Raw genomic sequence first — 21,409 nt, 5'->3', positions numbered from 1 at the left:
AAACACTAGAAAGCCATCACAAACACTAACAGAGTAGAATAATAGAATCATAGAATTGCTCAGGTTGAAAAAGACCTTGAAGGTCATTGAGTCCATCCACAACCTAACCAAACTGCCCTAAAAAGCAGCAAGAACATCAGAGGCAGGAGGAAAGAAATGTTTTCATTTGTGAATGTGATTCCATTGAATAGCTTCATAGACAAATCTATTAACCCAGCTTCAGTAACATTCCTGGTAAACCTAACACTTCGTGGTAACACCAGCTACAGATCAGGCTGAGTAAAAAACAGTTTGAATCACCCCCTCCCTTTAAAAAAACATTATTTTGCCCTTCCCAAAATTGTTAAAACCTACAAAATAGGAAATAAAACTCACTCTAAGAGTTGCTTTACTGAATTATGATTAAAAAGAGGGTTTGGAAAACATGTATATTCTACCAAAATGACCATGTTGACATGCAACCCTTCAATTTATAGCATTCTACAAGAATTAATTCTACCTTTCAGAGAAGGACTTTCTTTCTTTAAATAAATGCTAACATCTCAAATGTAGCTTTTTAATTTGCCTGTTGCATAGCAATACAGAGAGATGACAACAGCTTTTCCAGTCATCAAAAATAAAGGACAGCACAGATACTATTTGCAGGCTCTGTCTGTCCTGTACTCAGAAGATAGTTATTCAAACACTATCAAACCAACTGCAAATTCCCATCTCTTTCCGAGCTCTTCTTTCTTCATGGAATACAACTTTCACTCCTTTCCAAGATACAAAAAGAAATTTAAAAATGCTCTCCCCTTTTCACATATTATAAATCACAGAATGTCTTGGGTTGGAGGGAACCTTAAAGACAATCTTGTCCCAATCCCCTGCTGCACGCAGGGACACTTTCCACTGCCACCCAGGGTCTCATCCAACCTGGCTGTGAACACTTGGAGGGATGGGGCATACAATTCTCCAGGCAGCCTGTGCCACTGCCAGAATTTATTCCTCATGTCTAATATAAACCCTGCCCTCTTCTAGTTTAAAACTGTCACCCCTTGCCATTATCACTACAATCTTTGTTAAAATGTCCTTCCCCAGCTTTCTTGTGGTCTCCCCTTAAGGCACTGGGAGGCTGCTTTAAGGTTTCCCCCCAGAGCTGACTCTTCCCCAGGCTCAACAAGACCAGTTCCCTCAACCTTCCCTCATAGGAGAGATGCCCTCTGATCATCTCTGTGGCCCCGCTCTGGACCCGCACCAACAGCTCCATGTCTTTCTTGTGTTGGGCCTCCCAGAGCTGAAAGCAGATGGGGTCTCATGAGGGCAGAGGCTATAGAAGGAAAATCACCTCCCTCTCCCCCCCTGCCCACACATCTTATGATGCAGCCCAATATACAGCTGGCTTTCTGGGCTGTGAGGGCACCTCATTGCTGCCTCATATCAAGTTTTCCTTCCACCAATGCCACTAAGCCTTCTTCTGAAGACACACTCATTCCACTCATCATCTAGCCTCTATCCGTGCTTGGGATTGCCCCAGCCCTAGAGCAGGCTCTTCCTTGCACCTGGCCTTGTTGAACTCGATAAGGTTTGCACAAGGCCACCTCTTCAGCAGATCAGTCTCTCCGGATGGCATCCCTTCCTTCCACCACGTTTACTACACCACAAAACTTAGCTTTTCGCAAACTTGCTGAGGCTGCACGCAATCCCACTCCCTGTGTCAACAGTGATGATATTGAACAGCACCAGTCTCAATATGGACTGTTCAGGGCCACCACTCATTATCAGAGCACTTAAATTACTCCTTCCTCCACCACAGGCAACAACACTAGTCTGGAAAAATAGCATGAATGATAGTAGTGGTGGTGAGGTTCTACAACAGTAGAAAGGCCACGTACCAGCTGAGCTGTTACATTCTTACCCGTCATTCCACTGGTCACTTGCTGCCTCTTCTGCTACCAAGATGTCATACTCTTCAGCAGCATACTTCTCCCAGTCAGAGACCTCTGGACTTTCACCTTCACTCTCCTAAGCAATCACATTGCAAGTTAGACAAAATTATAACAACAATTATCACATACTAATTGTAATGATTACAGTGATAATTATATTAATGACTTAAGTGTGCAGCTAGAAAGATTATTTATTTTATTATTATTTATTATTATTCATTTTACAGCTTCATACTCACCCGCAAAATAGAAAATTGATCCTTCTGTTCATGGTCGAGGTATTTTTCAATGTTGAAAAAGGTATCAAAAAACACATTTGTCAACTTACATCTCTTTAAATCATGCAGAGTAATTTTTCCTGCACACAAGATAGAAGATATTTAAAGCTGTGATTATCCTTTCTCCAAAAGGGAGAAATGCTACTCAGAAGTTATTGTTATGCTTAAGAACAGTTGCTACCGATGCTCAACACAATAGGAGATAGGTGAAATATGTAACTTAATTATTGCAGATATTTTCCTTTGCTTTAACTGTTATCCTGCTTCTTTCAATATACTGGAGTGAGATGCAGATCTACCACACTTAGATTTAAAAAAAAAACATTCAAGCTAATTGTCTGAGATTCCTCAAGAGAGGGATGCCTCCAGTGAGCTTCCCTGCCAAAGTGTTTGGGCAGCAGGTAGGAAGCTCCTCTGGCAGCATCCCTCTCTCTTCCCTGTATGACAGTGGCTCCCCTTTCTTTCAGCCTGAATTATTCTGCATTACGTAAGTGAAAGTAACCCCCATCTTACTGAGCTCCTTCAGCTCTCCCTTGGATAAGAACTTCTATTTGACCTGAACATTCAAGTGTGTATTTTAGACCTGAGAGTGTGACTGTGCTTCATGTAAATGAGCTTTTTACAGAGAGTAGTTTTTCTTATTTGCCCAGCGTGACCAGTATTTACTGCTTGAGTGATAGGCTAAGAATTCAGAGGTGTTTTGTTTTATGAAGTGATTCTTAAAAATCCTCCCAACAATGGATAACAAAGCATTGGAAATATCTACTGATTTGCTTGAAAATGTTACCTTATTTCAAGGCTGACTATTGAACAGAGAGACTGAAAAACATCAGATGTGCAAGTAAGGACAGATGGCTATTGCTGAAAGTTAGGAATTTATTAATATGCCTTATCTAGGGCTGGTCTTCCACTGTCTGTCAAAGAGCAGCCAACTGCAGATGTTATGGAAGAGCTCAATAGAAGCCAGACTTAGAACGGTATTTCCTCAGCTTAGTAACCCAGCTTAGCAGCCTTTAACAATGTATGGCTCAAGGGCACTGGAGGGAAGTCGAGGTCTTTGAATCTCAATCCCATTTGGAAATGGTTGCCACACATCTGCCACCATCTGCATGTATTCTGTCTAGCTTACAGCTGATGCTCCAGAACATCACAAAGCCCTCATGGCACCTGTGTCATATCTGTCAGACCCACACAGATGTCTGATGTATCAGGTCATCTCAAGTGGCAGCATCTCTCCACAACCAAGCAACTGATTGATTGTGAGTCCTAGTTATATAAGCTCCCAATTTAAGTGCGGCACCTATATTTGGTTCACCAATTTGCTCTCTAGTTTCCATTTACTGCAATGGCAGCTTAGATACCTAACACTCATGTAGACACCCACATTGTCTCTCAGAGACCAACGAGACCAGAATGAAATCAAGATTGCTAAATTTAGGTCTCTACAAACTCAAGAATTTGCTTTTTGGTACACAAGGCATCTTGTAACAAACTGTACCATATTGTACGATATTACCTTTTGTTTCAAATCTACCAACTGAAGCATCAATTGATGAAGCTAGTTTTGTGTTAGGAAAACAATAGAAGAGTTTTTCTTAGTTCTTCTTTTCCACATCATTCAGGTTTCAAGAAAACCCATCAAACCTTCACAATTTGTTTTTGCTTTCATTGTCCCATACAACTCTTTCCCCTTTCACCACCTTTCACAACCTCCTTATACTATCTACAGCTACATAAGAGACACATAAATCTCATTGATCTGAGATTTTGATTGACATCAAAAATGTCTGTCTTTCAGAAGCATTTGGAAGGGACACCTTAAGTCTGGGATATTACTGTAGGAAACCATTTAATTTTTAAGTGCTTATTTCACTTAATCTTTAATCCTCCCTCATCTTGAATTACACATGCTGATCTTGGGCTTAATTCCACAGATATCTAGAACTAAAGCTTCCAGCTGAAACATACATGTTACATCTTTTTCATTTACAATTTTATCACCTTTATGCGTTTTCACCTAGCAAATTCATATTAACTTTATTTAAATCATCAAGTGAAGCTTTGAGTTCTCTTGAGCAAATTTTGAGTTATTTCAATTCTCTTAGTACGTGAAACTGCACGTCTCCATAAAAGTCAAGTGCCTTTCTTTCAACAAAAGAAAGTTTCTGGTAATTTTATACTGGAAAGGAAGTGGGCGACAAGCAGAACTATTAATTTATACTCCAACCATAATTTTGTAGATAGTAAACAGAATAAGCCTCTTATGCACTACTGAAGTGACTCTTGAAATAATAGTAGGCAAAAGTCAACTCCTCATCTAAAAGAGTGCACAAATGCAAGACTTCAGCACAACATTATATTTGGTAATCAAAAGCACAGACGTTCAACAATTTCTTTTCACCATGAAAACAGCAGACATGAGCGTATGTGGTAGAGGTTACTACTCCTATCAAACACTTCAAGGACAAATATGCAAGTTCCACATTTACTGCGATCCAGAGTCTGTATAAGAATAGCAACCAGACTGCGTGCCAAATCCTTTTACACACTGAAGTTCACATTAAAAAGCATAGCCATAAAAAGGATTATCAGCGCTAAGTACGGACGTGTGTTCAGATGTTAGATTTAGATACGTGCCAACCTCAGTTGTGTTGAGTTCAAGAAATCCTTGAAAACTTGTTCATCCCAGCTACAAAAAAGTTTTATCAAACTTATGTGACCAATATCAGAAACTGCACATGGGGTAGAAGCCATGAACATGCAGTATGCTTCTCTTCAACAACGCAGCAATATGCAATATCACCTCAGCCAGATAGTGAAAAAGACCTCATCAAAAAGATTTGAGAATAACGTGGCTATTATCCATTAAAAGACTTCGAGGTATTTTTAAGCAGCATATTCAATGTTAGTACTGAAATGAACGCTTGCTCATCCTTGGAAGATCATTCAATTAATAAACACCACTTTTATGCACCAACAGACTTCTAGATAGATGACCATCCAAAGGCTTATTTTTGGTATGACCACGCTGTTAGTGGTTCTCTAGATCTTTATCCAGAAAAGCAGGAGTTACAGAATGGAAAAAGGTTTTACTACCTTCACATTGTGGCTTCACAAGATCCAGCATCTGGCACAAACAATCTTCAAATGGCAAGGGTTCTATGGCCATGTTATCTAATTTTTGGCACTGTTCTTCATAAAAATACTCCAATTCATACATAGACAAAGCTCCATCTCCATCAAGATCCATGCAGCGAAACCAGTATTCAATGCTGAAATTCAGTAATTAACAGCAACAAGCAGTTTACACAAGCATGCAAGAATTTTCAGAATTTACAGTGCTTGTCTTATAGGCTATTCTACATACAGATGCAAAACTAGTTTTAAGACTACATTCCAGAATGCCATGGAAGTCACTCAACAAGAAAAACTGTCTTGATAACAGTTCCGGTATTTGTCCTTTCATGTAACATTATTTGCATCTGAAAATGCACTTTTTAGTTGTGAGGAAGGAGAAAACTTAAACATGTGGCTTTACATAAAAGTCACAGAATCACAGAATGGCCTGGATTGAAAGAGACCTCAAAGATCATCTAGTTTCAACCCCCTGCTATGTGCAGGGTCAGCAACCAGCAGACCAGGCTGCCCAGAGCCACATCCAGCCTGGCCTTGAATGCCTCCAGGGATGGGGCATCCACAGCCTCCTTGGACAACCTGCTCCAGTGTGTCATCACCCTCTGTGTGAAAAAACTTCCTCCTGTATCTAAACCTAAATCTCCCCTATCTCAGTTTAAAACCATTCACCTTTTCTATCACTAACAAGCCATGTAAACAGTTGTCGATAGGAGCCAAATAAAAATATAATTTTGTATCAAAACAAGTTTTTTTTTCATATTGTGCAAGCCAGTAACATATCACGCAGTAAGTTTCTAACAAACATTCTACTACTAATGCTAGCTGTACAGTTCCAATACCACTGGTATCATGAAACAACTGTAGTTCCCTTTGTGTACGAGCTCGACTATAAGTAATCAACCTATAGCACATGAAGAATAATAGTTATCTGCTTTGATATTAAAGACTTTTATGCAGCAACAATCAAAGACACTGAGAAACAAGGATGATGTAACCAACTGGGCCAGTATTCTACTCATCTTTTTAATTATTTAGTTTCTTAAGTTCCAGCTGAGCATCAGCAGTCTTCTGTATAAGCCAGTCTTTATTTCTGATAAAATAAATGCATTCTTACCTAGTTGGTGTCTTCTTGTCTTCTTCAGATATCAAAAACCAGACAAAATCAGCATAGCTAATTTTTCCATCTTTTTGTGCTTTTCTACCTCTTGACAATCAATGCAGAGAAAAAAAAAGAATTTATGTTAAAACATCCAGGCTTTACTAAACAAAGATTATTTTCCTTGGTGCTATTAACTGTTCATGTATCAAAAGACAGAGTGTTTGAAGGTGACCTATCAGTGACTATGATCATTAAGGAAAAAAAGACCTTACGAGTTCTGTTCTGTTGCTACTGCAGTGGATATTTAAAGAGGAAGGTGGCAAAAGAACAAAAATGTGTACTAGAAATGTTGTAAAAAAGAAGAAAAAAGATAAAAAGGAGACAGAACATTCATGAAGTATATGTGACAACAAAATGATTTTTCCTACTCATACCACAGAGCTCAGAACCCAAATACATTCTGATGACACACAATCAACCTTTCTAGCAAAAAGTTAGGTAAGCAGGTCACAGCTTGTTATGTTCCACTCCTAATCCTTCCCTGCTCACACAGTTGTGTAATCTGTAGACGTACCTGTCCACTTCATTTGTTATTCATTTCAGCTTTTGTTATTTCTGTTTATCGACCACATTCTAGACTTATTTTTGCAACCCTGATGCAAGAACTTGTTGCAAATTTGATTGTGTGAGTAGTATTAAAAATCCCAAATCCCTTTGAAAGCTTCTCAGGATTTAAGGATATGAGAACACCACCAGCATTTCTTCCCCTCTTTATTCCCATCCTTGCTATGCCATATGATACTAAGCGATGAGCGCTTGTAGTAATAAAGAAAGACTGAAGATCCTTGGCTGAGCCAAAGCTTTCAAGAACGCTTGGGAGATTGCTCAGTATTAAATCCTGAAGTTCAGCATTTCATTTCAAGGGGACGTCATTTAATTCTGAGGATAATGATACTCAATTTTGCAAGCAAATATATGAATATTAGACTGTGTTTAGATCAGCATGCAAAATAATTACCTTGTTACTGCTCCTGAGAAGATCCTCTCTATCATTCTATTTGATATTGCTGGAAAGAAAGATTTAAAATTGTATCAGTGGTGCACGTTACTTTTACCATGTACTGTCTAGCTGAAAAGTTTATCACAAACCTCATATATAAACATCTGTAAGAAAGATCACCTACAGTGCTCATTAATTCTTTTGAGCCTTGAACCAATCAACTTTGAATTCAGACGATGCAGGAACAGTAACACAGCAAAAGTAATAAAATTGGCTGATTAGTAAGATGGCATTTATTAGTTCTTTGACAAGTAAATCATGTTCTCGAGTGCCATTATAGTTTCAAGTGCCCTTGCTTTCTGGCAAATTGTGTGTGCATGTGTGTGTGTGTGTGTGTGTGTGTGTGTGTATTTATAAACAGTGTGCCTACTAGAGAAACCTCACAAATGAAATAATCTTGCCTTAGTGTCCTAAAATAAAGACTTCTACAGGCAAGCTCCCAAAAGCAATCAGAATGATGCTTATTCTTTTTAATCTGGGATAATATTCCATGGTCAGTTCACGTTTGAGTGAACTTTCCTGTCCTGAAGAGGACAATGATGACAAGGGACACAAACCATACAAAAAAAAAAATAACAGCTTCATAAAAGGTAAAATGTTCATACAAGAACATTTAAAATAGGGAGTGTGCAAGAATACAGAATCTTAGTGACTGTATATTTTGAATATAGAAAATAGAAAGCTACTAAATGATATTTAAAGAAAACATACTGCAGCTGAATAAACTAAAATAAGCAAAGTAACAACATATACTTGCCCTACTTTTTTCTCCTTCCATACCTTGCCGTAAGTGTCATACTACTTTAACAATAACAGATTGTTTCCAAAACAATCCCCCACTGATAATACATCAAGACTTAAATTTCTAAGTGTGTAGACTTGATCTCAAGAGGTGAAAAGTGACCTATTTCCTCCTCTACTTCTTTGTCAGGATCAGAATTCAGAGTTTTCTTCCAATCTAGTATTCCTGGACACAAAGCAGGATCGGAGCTTACTTGTCCTGCTTTATTTCCCTAAGCAAGGAGGATCAGCTACAGGAAGTCTCCTGAACACTGGTCTTTGCAGTTAACTACTTGTTCAGTTGAAAGCTTGCAAGTAATTTAACACATGTAAAGAAAGATGCTTCATTTGTCATACCATGATCATTATGTCGAGCTAAATCCTTCCGATCAATATAGAGGTCATGGTCTGTATCCAGCTCCCAAAATTTGCAATAGATAACATAAAAATGTTCATATGAGAAGTACTCTGTCAGCTGGTTAATATCAGCTTCCTCTTCCAATAATGCCACATTCTATTATCAGAAGGATAAACAGAACACATTAAAGAATTTTTAAGACAGCTGCTGAATCATCTGAGTTCTGATAACCAGACTAATATTACTGTTACCTAACAGTATGTCAGTGGAAGAATCATGAGCTTCTGAGACGATGCGCATCACACAGCATGACAGCAAAGACTTAACAGACAAGGTTGAAAGCTAAAGTATCCACAGAAGAACGAGATCAGCTAGACTTTCGCTAATCAGAGGTGCACATATGCAGATCTACATAAAATGACATTTAAGCATATTATACAGTAGGAGAATTAATATAATCTAGCCCCTACTAGATTTTGCAAGAGAAGGAAATGCCTATCTTACTCCCCAAAGCATTTAGCTAGTGCTTGTTTTAAACTTGTGAAGACATCTTGCAGAAGATACTACATACCTGCAAAAAATTGCTTTTCCTGAGCTCATTGCAAGTGATTTTCCCAGACCAGGACCTATTTACTGTATAAAATATTCTCTGTATAACCTGCAAGAAAACAAAAAGGTGATCTCAGGCATGCCATCAGAACAACCTCCTAAGCACTTGTGATCAAAAATGAGTCCTAGCTCAGCTGCATTACAGGACTCCATTTTCCACCCAAATGAGCAGCTTACGAGTCTGTTGTTCCCACTGCTAAGCATCAGTGTACTACATCATATTATGAAGCTATTTCCAGCTATAGCTAAACTAATCCAGGTAGTGTACTGCAATGCTGCAGTACCCACATCCTACACAGCAAATGGGCAGAATTCCTGCATGCTATGCAGAAGATGTTTATCGACAATTTCACTGCCTTCCCATCTTCTAAGATTATAGGCAATAAAGCTATTAATATATTTCATGGCTTCAGACTTAAGGGCCCGTATTTGCTATGAAAGTATTTCATAAATGAAGTGACAGAAATAGAATGGGGTCTGTTTAAAGAAGACCAGAGCACTGGGGGATACCATAACTTCTGATACCATAACCACAAACAGAAGAAACAAACATCTAACAAAAAGAACACTTCCTGCAGGTGGACACATAATACATTTTTCCCATTTCATTCTATTTAAAGCTAGATAAAAAACTGACAGTAGTTATAAAAAACAGCACAGAAGTGATTTCTGAGTAACAAAACTAGTAAGAATGACTTTTCTATGACATCAGCGATATTAGAATCAAAATCCTATTCATCCAACTGATTATCCATAGAATCTATTTAAATCAGTTGCACCTGTAGGTCATTTTGATTGATTCATGCATTTAACACAATTTGCTTGGTTTAAAGTCTAATGTTCATGAATTAAAACACCATTTTTCTGTATCTAAAATATTCATTTCAATTATTTTGACTTAAGCACATGAGCATCTCAAATAATTCATTCGCCAGTCACCAGACAAAAAACCTGAGTGTATTATGAGCTGTAATTGCTTAACTGGAGATGAACTGTACCCTGCTGATAAGCTAAATACTGAATGCAGTATATGTACAGCATTTTATTTGCAACAATAGTTACCAGCTAAAAGGCCATCTCTTAAGGAATTCCTTCCCTCCTCCAAACGAAAGGCCTTTTTATTTCAGTTTGTATTACTTCAGATGTAACTGCATTATTATCAGTAGTTTAAAGAAACCAACCATTCTGAAGCACAAATAGAAGAGCAGCTTTTTCCATGAAGTTTTTAAAATAAAGCTTAAGCTGCCTGTAAGCAGTAAGCTACAGCAAGCTCTGCAGCTCACACTTCGAACAAGAACAGCTGGTTCAATAGATCTAGAAAGGAGAATAGACTGGTCTGCTTTTGGAAGTTAATTAGCCCAATTCTAATTGTGATTTTAGGGAAGGCCCAGATTTTGGCTTACACTACAAAGCAATTTTTTCTAAAAAGGTTTTGCTTTAGCTTTGCAACTTAATCCATCTGCATGTCATTATCTCATCTGTTACACATTTAACTGGTCTAAAAATAAAAACAAAATTGAATGTTTGCTGGAGACAACTGGGAATAGGCATAAAAAATAGTTTTCTAAAGTGAATCAAAGCACAGTACAAGCCAACTGTTTAAGAACTGCCCTCCTTACTATGCTGCACTACAGTTTCTCATAAGAGAGAAGAAATTATGGAATACAGAGATTACAATTTCAAGAGTTCACAGGCATACACACAACGTACTTGCAGATTGAATGCAGTATCACATTTGTCAGGACAACAGTTTTTAATGTATTTCAGATTTCTCTTGGGCAGAGATGCACCAAACCTTACCTCTAGACTGACCAACCAACATAGACCCCTGCCTAGCAGGCAGAACCAAATGCTTACCCTAGACTGACCAACCAACAAGATGCTCTCTTCATTAAAGAGTTAAAGGTTACATAAGTATGAATACAAATATACAGAGAAACAGCAGAAAAATTGATCTTGCAACTGGCAATAATCAGAAGACATTAAATCTTCAGCTGTAATGCTTACAACATCATTTACATAAAGCTTCACGTAGCAAGATTAAAGCTACCCTGAGCGTAAGCATAAAACACCTGATTTTGTCTCAGAGAAAAACCACCTACAGTTGTATCAGTAGCAGCTTCCAACACAATTCCAAGAATTTTAGAAGACCATGTAGCTCAATTTATCAATAGCAGTTCCATCCAGAAATAAGACATGAAGTAATGGCAGAGAGTCCTCTTGTCATTTTTAACCTGCAGATTGGCATTTCAAATATTCTTACCATATTCTTACCAATATTGATGTTTTTTCTGGCATTTTGATTACACACGGACTTCTCTTGCAGACTAAATGTTGTTAGTCAAGTACTTGCAGCACTAATTTATTCAACACTGCTGGGCTCAGACCTACTAAAATAAGCTATTCATCCAAAGAAAAGTAACTGGAAATGGCAAAACCTTCTCCTTCCTATAGCAAGCTTTCACAATTTTTAGCAGAGCAGGCTTTGATACAAACCACAATCTGTTAATAAAGAAAACTACTCACTGTCAGAACATTTCCCTTACTCACATTTGACAAGAAAGTTCTGGGAGCTCATGTAATAATTAAGACAAGAAGCAAAATCTAAAGCACTACTTGATAGGGATCTACTTGATAGGCTGGCAGTCTCTCTATGTAGGATAGGAGAAACCAAAACCAAATACTTAAAAAAAAAAAAAATCCATCAAAAAAAGATTTTCTACAATTTAGGTCTGGGTGGAACTATAAGCTGCATGTTGTTTGTCTTTTTTTGTTGTTGGGAAGATCTATTAAACTAGTTTTCACATGCACAGAGAGTGAATGGAATGTCACTCTGTGGAATTTTAATCTTCTGAGACTTCACTGGAATTGGCTGCCTTGTTTACAATTGAGAAAATGTAATGTCACTGATTTTTCCCTTGTGTACAGAAAGAGCACTTCATTCGCATCACCATAGGAAGAGAGAAATGGAGCTTCCACATCCCTGGAGATGGATGTGGTAAACAGTCTCAGTATTATCATTATTTTACTTGACACTGAACATAATCATGTGAACACAGACCCTTCTTTCAAAATTTCATTTAATTAATCCCAGACTACAGTCAAGATTCCAGCAGTCTATACTGACAATCAAGTCTTTAAGATAACAATCTGTTCTTTATTTCAATGTTCATTAACTCGTTTTACACTTCTACAATTTGGTGTTTCTCATCCTTGTATTAAGTTCAACAGTTTCTACTATGATACTCCAGAAATTAATTTTCTTTGCAATATTTCTAGTCATGCTGACATGAAGACTGGCAGCATACTTAACTTTTCCCCCCCAAAGGACAAAGATGCTTATACATTTTGTCTAATTTTAGTCATTTCCATACTTAGTTGACCAAAAATAGCTTTTCCAAATAAAAAACACTTACTGTGGTAATGTACCGAGAATGAAACTCAGATGCTTCTTTTAAAAATGACAGGCCAGGATGGCTATTTACCACATCCTACACAAAGGAATAACAATATCATGAACAGCATCCATTAGTGTCCATACAGAACAATGAACACACATTAGCAGATGTCCTCTTCCTTAACTAAAAAACAGTTCAAATGAACTACAACAATTAATAACTTCATTTGAAGCACACTGTATGCACACTGTTGACATTCAAAAAATAAAATTATCTTTTAAAAGCCATACAAACAGATGATTTCCCATATTTCAGATGGACAGAAGACTTTGAATAAATTGGTCAGGTGAATACTACTGATGACTGCAATGCTTGTAATTCTGCCTCTGATGATGATTCACTCAAGTCAATTTAGGTTCTAGAAATATGTATCTTTTTGTGCTCTTTGAGAGAAATTGCATTAGGTCTTGAATACAGAAAAGCAGTTTGCCCTCCAAAGGCCCTCCTTAAGCACAAAGGCTGCTCTGAAAGTAATGCCTCCTATTTATTTCCATGGCGTTGCTGTAACAGGTACAAAGAGCACAATAACACTGTCTGATAGAGCAAATTCTCAGCTACCAAACACTGTTTTCAGCACAGTCTGCACCATTAGCTGTGTATTTTTGCCAGCAATGAACAAGAGCCTGCATACTGTGCTTCCAAAAATAAAAAAAACATCTGCATGGCTATCTGGAACATGGCTTGACTTTCATATACTGTTGTCACTGCTGAAACACACCACCCACTGCCTCACTGTGCTCACTATCTGGTCTCCTTAAATGTTCAGTAAGTGTCAATGAATGGCATTTTTTCTGAAAAGAGGAATTCAGTGACACACATTTGCTTCATGTGTAATTCCATGTTTATTCTGTCTGGCTGCCCATCTGCTGCCATCAGTCGCACAGCAACAAAATATAACAGAAAACCGTGGGAAGTTTCAACCTCTACTGCTATCCTTCCAATCCACCTCTGACATTGTGGACTAACATAATGTAACATGAGACATTGCTTTCAGAACAGCCCTTGTAATTTCAACTACCTTTCAAAACCCTAAAGGTTGTCTGATACTCCTGCAAGCAAGATCCATACATCTTAATGTAGGTCTTAAAAGATCTCACTCGTGTGGACCACACAAAGCAAGTTACACTAAAATATTATTAATAAGCTTTAATGAAGACCATGAAAATGTACAGTTAGCTCAAAAAAGAATTGAAAAAAATTCATAATTTAGTTGTGTTTAGTAGAGCTAGTAATTATTGCAATTTACTTGTAAAAAAGGAATGAAGTCTTCTTGCACTAAGTAGTTGCATCCAGGGTTCATTAGAAGATGAACAAACTTTGCAGCATCATCATAGCAGGTCTGAAGTATTCTGAAATATAAATACGTGCATTTACTACTGTACACAGAAAATTGTTGATACTACTTTGTATGGGAATCCTCTGAGAAAGGCCTATGAAACAGCAACCACAACATTTAACTCAAAAGTTAATCACACATGGCAAATTAAGCTATAGGGGAAGTCATCGAGCAGTATCAGCTTGTAAGTGGGTACTCCACACAATTGCTTACATGAGAAGACATTTTCCAGTTAGAACTAGAATGTAAGCTAGAAAGATGCAGTTCTGCTCAGAACTGACACCTGCAAGTTACGCCCATGGTTTTCACTTTTCCCATAAATAGCCAGCCATTTATCAAACAATATTTCAAAATCTTTGATCATAACAAGTAAAGATTTGTTTGCTTGTTTTAGAAGGGGTGATATTCTTACATTCTCTCACGTACAAGTTTGCTGTCAACAGTTGATTACAGGACATTCTTTTCTTTCCCTTCATACACTGGATCTCATTCAGAGCTTAAAATACACATTTCAATTAAAGAAATAAAAATACAGTATCTCTGAGAAAGTAATCTACTTACTTCCGCCACATTGCAACAAATTTATGAACTGACACGTATCCCGTTCGTTCACCTCCAGCACAGTAAAACAAAGGACCTTTCCAGTAGAGCGGGCAATCACAAGCCTGTAATTAGAGCATACATCAAGTCAACTCATTGATTTTTTTATCCGAGGGCTACTCCCTCATTTATAAATCTCTCAAATTAAGTTTTACAAGCATTAAGAAAAAACAGTAAGGCAACACCATGGGAAAAACCTTTTAGTAACACTGAACATATCTGTAGGGGATTAAAAGCATTTATGATCTATAATAAACACAGATTATTTATTTATTTATTTATTAACTGTTCCTGAAACCAGCTGCACCCTCCAAAATAAGTAGTTTAAAACAACTGCTTTAGGCCAAAGTTCAGCAGAAGAAAGTAAAATATAAGGCAATCTTGCAGCATTCTTAATAGCTGAATGCAGTTACATGTTCACGCTCCAAGCAGCTGAATGGAGTCCATGCTAATAAGCTCTGCTAACGGGCTGCATATGTTTAAGCTGTGTTACTGTTTATGCTGTCTCAAACTCAAGTTCTGGATGACAGCTAGCATGCATTTGTCTGCCTCAGAAGATATCTTAACTCATCTGCATCCTTGCACACGCGGGCAAATTTTTTTATCCCATTTTCAGTAGGTCAGCTGCACTGAGCATCATTTGTATGCTTCACAATACTTACTGGGTATGCCCTCCACAATTTCAGAATTCCTATGTAACTACAGTGTTGCTTCTGTGTCTGCTTGAAGCTTCGTCTGTCCTAAAGCTATGTGCCTTTTACCTAAAACTAACTGTGACTTGGAGCAGTCAGATGTGCTAACATTTGAAATTCTCATTTGGAACTCACATAAAACTCAGTATTGCAAGATGTGAAAGGTCACTGGAGAAAAAGAACAGATACTTTTCACACAACACTTTAACTAGCATTTAAAAATGCACATTTTAAAAGTTTGACAAAATTTCCTTGGTCTGAGAGGCTTTACCCTATCCTTCAGTAGGATGCCTTTCATCACTGAATTGTAGTTGATTGGGCTCTTCCAGCCCTCTTGCTGAAGCATCACATCTACATGGAAAGGAGCTGTGAAACCCTGTGGTTCAGCTTGGCAGTTAAACACTTCCAGTGAGGTAAACTGGGAGTTCATCACTTAATTCTGGTCTACAGAAAAATTTATTTCTATTCTTCTAAACCCTGGATTTGAAATACAAAGTGACAAGAACAGGAATGAGAACCAAAGGCTCCCGACCAAGATCAATATTTCAAAAGCTGAAATGTAATGCTAAATCAATTAGTTATTGTGCATTACATAACACATGAACAATCTTACCTACTTCCTAATTCGGTATTTTGTCACTCTACAGTAACTATAAAATAACTCTTCAATTACGACTGAAGAGTTAAGCTCTCAAGTTGCCAAACCATTCTGTATTTCAGCACCTTTAAAATGGATGCTCACGACACTGTCAAATGAGTAAGGAGCCTTTGAAAGATTTTATACCAAGGACAGTAACATTTTCATCACACAACTAATATCACGTAGGTCAGAAATCAGCAGGCATATCAATCTACGAACACGTTTGGTTCTGTGGTTCATTTCATTCCGTAAGCATAATGTAAGGGCATTTTGAGACATGGTTAATACAAAGATTTCCACACAACTGTCTTACTAGCACTACTTAATAGGAGATGAGTACACATAATGCAAGGAAAAGCAGAGAATTCATGTGTTCTTTCCATGGATGTACAGTATTGAAAGCAGTTAGCTAACAAACTCTCACCTTTGCAACTTTCCCCATGTCATCTAAAGTTGCTCTCTCGTTTGGAAACTGTGAGAAAGTTTTCTCAATTTTGGCAATCACAGCATCTATGTTTACTTTTTCCTTAGGACATCCTCGAGGAAAATAGAAAGTTGGAATGGTTTGACTAAGCGATGGTGGCAAAGCTTCTTCCTTCTTTGTCTGAACCTAAATAGACAAATACACATTTGACAGTCAGGTACAATGAAGTCACATATATAATAGGCATCCTCAGATAACTTGATTCTCCTGGTATTATCTGTTACAACACACCTTCAAAGAGATTTTTGATGACAGGCTGAATAAGCTATTTAAGAACGAGAGCACACTGGAAAAATTCAGGACTGTTTCCAACTACTGTCATTTAGAAAGATTTCTGGTACATTAAAAAGTTAGACAATTTCAACCTTCAGCCTATCAAGTTTCAAGATTAATACACTAGACAGCTTTTCAAAAACATCTGAAATACTCAGGTTATCAGTTTCAGAAGAAAAACGTTGAGTTCTAGTTTAGCAGACAGGACATGAAAGAATTTTCTTTTGAAATACTTCTAGTTTTACAGCTTCTATGTTCAGAAATAAGCCTGTCTACTTTGTTACAATCACCCTGCTTAGTGCAGCTCCAGAGCAGATGCATTTTTTTGACCCTATAAATGGTTGATTTTTCATAAGTGAAGTAAATGAGACTGAAGGCTTTATTTTTTTTGTGCGTACTGTACACAGCTGTGCCGTATGAGCCTTGAAATGTTTTTCCTCAAGAATTTGTGATACATCACACTACTAAAAATAAATTATCAATAACAAGCAAAATTATGTCAACTAATTTAACTCCAGTAAAGATGAGCTTACCTTGTATATAGGTGCCGCAAAAAGAATGTCTAATAACACAGAGAAGCAAAGATAGCAAGCACGATAACGTGATTAAACCAAGCCTTTAGCCTCAAGGCCATTTCCAAATGTAAAAACAAGGGTTAATGCTATACGATAGCTTATTTTAGGGAAAACATGCTGAAGATCCTGAATTACATTTCATTTCCAAGCAGAGTTGAAGGGAAAAAAATTAAAAGATAACTCAAAGAACCCTTGTTTTATTTCCTACCATCTTTGCAAAGGGCCTGTAAAGATGCTCACCCTTAAGGCAGTGAAAGAAATAAGTACTTATGGAGAACAGTTTTTAATTTTCAGGGTTCCAACCCAGAAGCTTTTAATGAAAAACAATATGTGCTAAAATAGTCTGAATTAACCTTTCCCCTCCTCTAAGCCAGCACTCCTGTTTCCAGTTGCTGAAGTTCCTCAACTGAGTTACAGGTTTCATTGCCTAAAGGAAAATCATACCTCTAAGCTGTGAAAACCAGAGTCAGACAGCATCTATCACTTTCTAAGAATCCAGCAAATTACAATTTCTGATACTTCATCATCAGTTTAGAGTCTTACTTAATAAAACTTCCACTTAGAACAAAAGTGCCATGAGGTATCAAAAATCCTTTCTAACTGTAGACTCCCAAGTCTGGGAGGGAATTAAGACAGCAAAATTTTAACCTTCAAAGCACTGTTACCTTCACCACTACAAATAGCATAAGTGATTGGGTTAATACCTTGTTTAGGTCTAGGAATCCAGCTCTACACATCAGCACTTTTAGTGTGGCTGTTGCAGCTTCCCGATGCAAAGGCAGACTAAAGACTTTCTCCTTGGATTGGTACTATGGAGTCACATAGATAACATGCTCTCAAGCAATTAAATCTTCTACTTAGCAATTCCCAAGTCTTCTGTTTGAAATAAAGTTACTTTATTTCCCCCTTCTCCCCATTTACCCGAGCTGCTCCCCCCCCAAAATTGCTCAAGCTGCCACAAAGGAGCAAGTGTTAATGTGCCTGCTGAGTGAGACAGTCCCATCTGAGCTGAGGACAGGTGTCCATTACAGGCTGCTAATGTGCCCTTCGTGTTTCAGGTAACATGAGGTAAATCAGTATTTTGAGAAAACCTAGGACAGACAGGAAAGGCATTTCAAAATCCATAACTATGAAAGCTTAGAGCTTTAGATCAAAAGAGAAGTTTCTTTTAAAAGGAAAAGCAGGGGCAGAGAGAGAACTAAATAGGAAAAGGTCCCAGGAGGAGGAAAGTTATCAACAGAACTATTTGTCCTTTTGAAATTCTGTATTCTTTTCAGAAACTAATCATTTACTTCAGGTATCTTGGTTTACAACATAATAAATTACTTCCATTAGACCACTTTAAAAGCTGCTCTTAAATGCATGTGGAAATCTCAGTGTAGGAGTTGCAGTAAGAACTATTCTAGTATGTGCAGCTCGCTTGGACATTAAGTGAGAGTTACACAGTGGAGGTTTTTATTTATGTTAATCTCTTTGCTCATTGTAAATACGTGCCAGACAGTGATTATGAAGAAGAAGATGAGGAACAGATTCAGAACAGAAGATAGAAGTATGTGCAGAGATTTGTTTTTCCTAAGATTCAAGAGTTATGTTTAGGTCTCGTTTTGAATTCAGCTCGTTTAGTTAATACCTAATATTTAATCAGTAATTAATCTGTAAAACTGTATATATTATCTTCAGTTGAAGTATATACATACTGCCCTTGCAAAGTAAAAACCCTCTTTCTATTTTGAAGAATATTGTCCATTGCTACATGCTGGTTTCTCAACGTAGGTAAGAGGAGGTAGGTAAGAGGAGAAATCATAAAAATGTTTCATTTGCTTTAGAAAGTCTAAGATCTGCTTTTTGGAAGATCGATTTGGTGTCTGCATACAGGCATCTCATGAGAATACCATCTAGAGGACAATGCAAACTGACACAGAATATTCCCTGTGCCCTCCAGCAGCCAGCTCAGAGCACAGCTCTCACACAGTATCTGCCATGTGGATGTTCTCAGCACACTAACACTTCCTAAATGGCACTAGCAACTTGCTACTGGACAACCAAACTGTGCTGTTAACATCAGTCAACACGGGGATAAGAGCCTGCACCAAAGAAAGAAACAGGTCATCCAAAACGAGCTGCTCCAGCTAATGCACTACAAAGCTAGCATTACACCTCCTCCCTCTCCTCGCCTTCCCAAGAAGGGCCAAGGATTCTTCTCTTCCCTCAGCCTGAGCTCCGCTGAGGACTGAAAGGCTTCCAGCGCAGCTGAGACTGCTCTGCTGCGTGCACTTAACGAGGGAAAGTGTGAAGGGCTCTAAGTGCCACTGCTTTCTAGAATTTCAGCTAGATTCTTCTGTAGATGTGAAGGGAGACAACTGTTATTTCAGGGCAGCTAAAATGCTTAGTTGCGTGTGATTAATTCTTTGAAAATGAATTACAACTAGCCAGGGAATTTCTCCATTAGCAATAACTGCTAGAAGTTTCCTAATGGAGAATCTTTGAACTGAAAATCTGCAGCAAGTTATTCTTTTTATGAAACTAATCCACTTCAGTGGTCACTTTAATGCTTGAAAACCTACCCATATTCTCTTATGGCTTTGAGTTAAAAGCTTCAATACTAGTACTGGTAAGCTAAACTGCCATAAGAGACCAGTTTGGTAAGTTTCACTGTAACCTGCCATGGCACATGAGCTGTAATATCCTTCCCCATAGATAATGAGCTAAAGATAAAACTGTATAAGCTTGCAAATAACTCACCCAAGCAAATGTCTGCTGAAGCCTCAGACTCAAAGGTGCATTCACCTTTTCAATAAGCATATCAGAGTCCAGAATTTGTAATTGTGTTATAAAGTTGCCACTGCAGTTAAAGTTTTATGCTTGAAGATGAAAAGTGTGGGTTCCCCCCTAAAATTTCTATACGGTGCAAAAGTTAGGTAAGATTGGTCTATAAAGAGAATTCAAGAAAAGCGTTAGAACATTATCAATTTTCATTCCTAACCTACACCAACTTAAGAACTGTCCAGTTATCCAATGCTTATTTGCCTTGACTTTCACAAAGGAAGTGAAAATTTATATCCTAGTAGCATCGTTGCTCCTGTTTTATTTTGCAACTCCCAAAATCCTTTATCAGTTGTTATAAGTGCAAGCAAAAGAAAACATCATAATTACAATGGAGTAATATGTTAGTAATCGGACCAGAGAACATGGATAGCCTTCACTCCAACTGAGAGAAGTTCTGTCTCCTTGTTTGTCCTCTTGCATCTACCAAGAGATGAGAAGCACTCAGCAGTTAACTTGGCTCTAAGCAAAAATGAAGACAGAAGGCTTTTAAAATGAGATATCATTTTTCCTCTCGCCTTAACATAGAGATGGCACTGTAATGGAGCCTTCAGTGACTGTACGTATTTCCAAAGGTAGGCAAGCTGAGTGAAATATTGCCTAAAGTGCTACTGGAAAAGGAAGTAAATAGTGGTAATAAAGGATACCTTTACTTACCAAATAAGTAGAAGTTTGGTTCAAGACCTAAGTTTTTAACTGGGGAAGTTACCAAAAAAGAGCAGAATGTTGCAGCTAACTGTGTTGTGCATAAACAGTTCTAGCTCTTCCGTAGACTGAATCTTCTATTATTGCATATTACGTTGCATGCAAGCATTACTTGGGTATAACAGAGTGCATAATGAGGTAGGAAGATTTTCTGCAGAGGTGCACCATTTGGCTCTTTAAATTTTAACTTTGCCATAACCCTCACTTAGAACTAGGAAGCAGCCAGCAAGAAAATCAGGACACTGCAAGAGGTTCCCTTCTCCAATTGATACGACAGCAAACAGAAGTCAAGATGAAAACCCAAAGGGCAACGTGAACTTAAATTATAAAACAAACAAAAATAAAATTGATAGCATAAGCTTTATGAAAAGTCACCCGCTTAAAAATCAGAGTGAATTATTACAGAATACAGGTGTGCTGTGATCTATCAAAGCTACAAGGTAACAGTGGATGTAAAAAACAGTTACCTGTAAGAAAGCTGGAAAGGATTAAGCACCTCACCAGCCTTCCTGCCTCCCCATTCTTCCATAGCAGTCTGATGAATAAAGCTTCAGGAATATTTCTGCTTTAAGTTAC

The 21,409-nt window shown here is 37.7% G+C and overlaps 1 protein-coding gene across 7 annotated transcripts in view; it reads right to left on the bottom strand.

The window, feature by feature from the left end:
• The window catches only part of PPP2R3B (protein phosphatase 2 regulatory subunit B''beta), a 50,171-nt gene that overhangs the window by 3,707 nt on the left and 25,055 nt on the right, over window positions 1-21,409 (bottom strand). For all 7 annotated transcript variants that reach the window (XM_048934456.1, XM_048934460.1, XM_048934457.1 and 4 more), the window contains 11 exons: window positions 16,398-16,583; window positions 14,603-14,706; window positions 13,952-14,054; window positions 12,664-12,738; window positions 9,210-9,296; window positions 8,638-8,794; window positions 7,459-7,507; window positions 6,456-6,545; window positions 5,303-5,478; window positions 2,168-2,286; window positions 1,898-2,004 (listed from right to left, as the gene is read on the bottom strand). In XM_048934456.1, the coding sequence (XP_048790413.1) occupies window positions 1,898-2,004; window positions 2,168-2,286; window positions 5,303-5,478; window positions 6,456-6,545; window positions 7,459-7,507; window positions 8,638-8,794; window positions 9,210-9,296; window positions 12,664-12,738; window positions 13,952-14,054; window positions 14,603-14,706; window positions 16,398-16,583 (1,253 nt within the window). The remainder of the gene's footprint in view (window positions 1-1,897; window positions 2,005-2,167; window positions 2,287-5,302; window positions 5,479-6,455; window positions 6,546-7,458; window positions 7,508-8,637; window positions 8,795-9,209; window positions 9,297-12,663; window positions 12,739-13,951; window positions 14,055-14,602; window positions 14,707-16,397; window positions 16,584-21,409) is intronic.

The sequence above is a fragment of the Lagopus muta genome, chromosome 1, assembly GCF_023343835.1.
Source record: "Lagopus muta isolate bLagMut1 chromosome 1, bLagMut1 primary, whole genome shotgun sequence".
Classification (NCBI taxonomy): Eukaryota; Metazoa; Chordata; class Aves; order Galliformes; family Phasianidae; genus Lagopus; species Lagopus muta.
This window is presented reverse-complemented; position numbering and strand designations above follow the sequence as displayed.